This window comes from Octopus bimaculoides, chromosome 20, assembly GCF_001194135.2.
Source record: "Octopus bimaculoides isolate UCB-OBI-ISO-001 chromosome 20, ASM119413v2, whole genome shotgun sequence".
In the NCBI taxonomy this organism is placed as follows: Eukaryota; Metazoa; Mollusca; class Cephalopoda; order Octopoda; family Octopodidae; genus Octopus; species Octopus bimaculoides.
This window is the reverse complement of record NC_069000.1, coordinates 35,725,445-35,728,615: the sequence shown is the minus strand read 5'-3', so window position 1 is coordinate 35,728,615 and position 3,171 is coordinate 35,725,445. Positions and strand designations below refer to the sequence as shown.

Here is a 3,171-nt window from a genome sequence, read left to right as displayed (position 1 = left end):
TAAATATTCAGGGTTAGCTGAGGGTGAGAAACTGTAAGCATTATTGTGCATATTCTTCATGCCCGCAAAATGCTTAGTGATATTTTTCTGCTGCTACATTCTGAGTTCAAATTCCGCCTGGGTCAACTTTGTCTTTCATCCTTTCGGGGTCGATTAAATAAGTACCAGTTACACACTGGGTTTGATGTAATTGACTTAATCCCCTCCCCAAAATTGCTGCCCTTGTGGCAAAATTTGATACCATTATCATTATTATTATTATTATTATTATTATCATTATTATTATTGTTGTTGTTTTTTTTAGGTTTCAAAGAAAAAGATGTCGATGAACTGAAAGGCATCTTCACCGATACTAATTTGGTTCTATTGTTGTTGACATTTGCTGTATCTACACTTCATGTAAGCGTTTAAAAAACAAACAAACTGTTTTTCATTGTAAATTTTACCATATTTGATAGTACAAACGATGCACTGGCATATTAGACAGATCTCAATTCTCAGCAGCACATATTCAGAAAAAATGCTTTTAATGCATTAAAATATGGAATATTTAAAGCAATCTTGGTGTGATGATTTAAGTTGTTTTGCAAGCAACTTGCAAAACATCTAAAATCATCACATCAAGATTCTTATAAGCCATCAAATATGGATATGGTATGTTAATATAGTATTGTTATTTCTAGTTAACATAACCAATCAAATCATGAGTTGACCACAGCTTCCCATTTTTCTTCTCTCCTCTGTAAAATAGTACCCCTTTTCCATGTATAGCTTATATCAAGTGGTTGATAGTGTCTCTAGGAAGCTACCCTAGAATAATAGTTCCTTGTTGCTATTGCCTGGAAAGCTATGATGCTCAAGATTTTTATAAATAGGAGAAAGCAAAAATTGCGGTGTTATTTGTCTTGTACTGCAAAATCATTAGTAATAGAGAAATTCAAATTGGACACTAATTCATTAGTGAAAGGAACCTAAACTGCATTGTGTATTCGAGTTTTTGGAAACTTAGTTGTTATACTGTGTGGTTCAGAAGCTAATTTTGTAACTGTGTGGTTTTCAGTTCAGTCCACTGTGTGACAACTTGGGCAAGTGTGTGTGTGTGTGTATTCTTTGAGCCAACATTAAATGCAGTCAGTTGGCAGAATTGTTACAGCCTCACACAAATATATGCTTTGCAGTAATTATTCCACTCTTTGAGTTTTGAGTTCAAATCTTGCCAAACTCAACTTTGCTTTTCATCAATTTAGAGATCAATAAAATTCCAAGGCATCTCATCTGATGGTCTATTAATTCTGGTGATCTGTCTCTCTGGAATCATTACTTTATTTATCAACTCCCCCACAAAAGATGGAATAATATAATGTCATAAACAGTTGCTGTAAAAACTCAGTCACCATATATTTAAAATATTTAAAAAAATGTATATACTTGTTTTTATATTCCACCAGTTGCTCTTTGATTTTCTGGCCTTTAAGAATGATATCAATTTCTGGAGAGGCAAAAAATCCATGGAAGGTCTTTCATCAAGAGGAGGTGAGTATCTTATATTCAGTAGTTAATCTGGTAGGTCTTAAAAAAGGCACCTAATTTATTACTGTATTTGATGGTATATAAGACACACATTTTTACTCCAAAATGTCTAAAATATCACCCCAGGTCAAATTGCTTAAACCCTTTAACATTCTGATTACTCTGTCAAATGTAATGCTTAATTATTCATGTTATTTTTAATTAATCCTGCATTATCTCATAGCTTTGAGATTTGGAAGATGTGGTTGCATATTTTTAGAATGATGTCATGGGGGAGATGAGAGAGGCCAGATCTAGCTGGTTTGAACATAAAGCAGGTAAAATATTTCAGCTAGGTACGGCCTGTTTAAATGCTAAAGGGTTGAATATTACATGCTTTAATGCACTAAACATTTTTTCCTGAATATGCAGTGCTGAAAATGGAGTGTGTCCAATATGCCCTTGCATTTTTTATGCCATCTCGAATACAGTATGCGCTTTGTCTTGACATATATACTAAAGAGCATAATCAATACAATTGAAATGAAACAGTTTACTAAAACCAATATAAGCTATGGGTGGACTGTATTACTGGTTATTAGTTTGTTGTGCTCCATTAGACCTTTAGCATATCTGGCCCAAATATTCTATGTTTCATGTTCAAACTGACAAAATCTAGCCTATCACACCTACCCTACAATGTCATTCTAAAAAGTCAAGACATACCATGGAAATCACAAAGCTACAAGATAAATACATGATTAATTCAAAACAATGTATTATATTTGAGAGTAATATGAATGCTGAAGGGTTAAAGAATGAAATAGAAATAATTGTGTTGTAAAGAAAAAAAAACAATATTAGTTATTGATTAATACCATTTTAATTTGGGAATATAGGAGACAACTATTACATGCTTTGGTCTTATTTTGAACTCGTCAGTCGAGCAAAGACTTCATATTAGCAAGAGCTAATCTAGTGATGAAAGCATCACTAAATAGATTTGCAAGATTGTACAATAGGTTTGGATAGAAAAATAGAAATGTTTTTTACTGTTGGGGCTTCCACTTAACCCTTGAAAACAAAACCAATTCTCCAAGCATCTCAAATCCATCATTGCCAGGCATGGCTGTATGGTAAGGCATGACTGTATGGTTAAGAAGCTTATTTTACAACCATATGGTTCGGGTTCAGTCCCATTGCGCAGCACCTTTGGCAAGTGTTTTCTACTATAGCTCCAAGCCAACCAAGGTGGACAAGAACTGAACTGTGTGCTAGCCTGTTCTGTGTGTGAATATATATATAGCTTCCGCTATCTGGGCGACCAAGTTAGTAGTGGGGGTGGGTGCGCTGAAAGTGTAGCTGCTAGAATAAGAATAGCCTGGGCAAAGTTTAGAGAGCTCTTACCCCTGCTGGCGACAAAGGGACTCTCACTCAGAGTAAAAGGCAGACTGTATGACGCATGTGTACGAACAGCCATGCTACATGGCAGTGAAACATGGGCTGTAACTGCTGAGGACATACGTAAGCTCGCAAGGAATGAAGCCAGTATGCTCCGTTGGATGTATAATGTCAATGTGAATACCCGTCAGAGTGTAAGTATCTTGAGAGAAAAGCTGAACATTAGAAGCATCAGTTGTGGTGTGCAAGAGAGACGATTGC

At 35.3% G+C, this 3,171-nt stretch overlaps 1 protein-coding gene across 1 annotated transcript in view; it reads left to right on the top strand.

The window, feature by feature from the left end:
• The window catches only part of LOC106877390 (lipid scramblase CLPTM1L), a 48,072-nt gene that overhangs the window by 23,481 nt on the left and 21,420 nt on the right, over nt 1-3,171 (top strand). The window contains exons 8-9 of the mRNA XM_014926285.2: nt 305-399; nt 1,449-1,533. Coding sequence (XP_014781771.1) covers nt 305-399; nt 1,449-1,533 — 180 coding nt within the window. The remainder of the gene's footprint in view (nt 1-304; nt 400-1,448; nt 1,534-3,171) is intronic.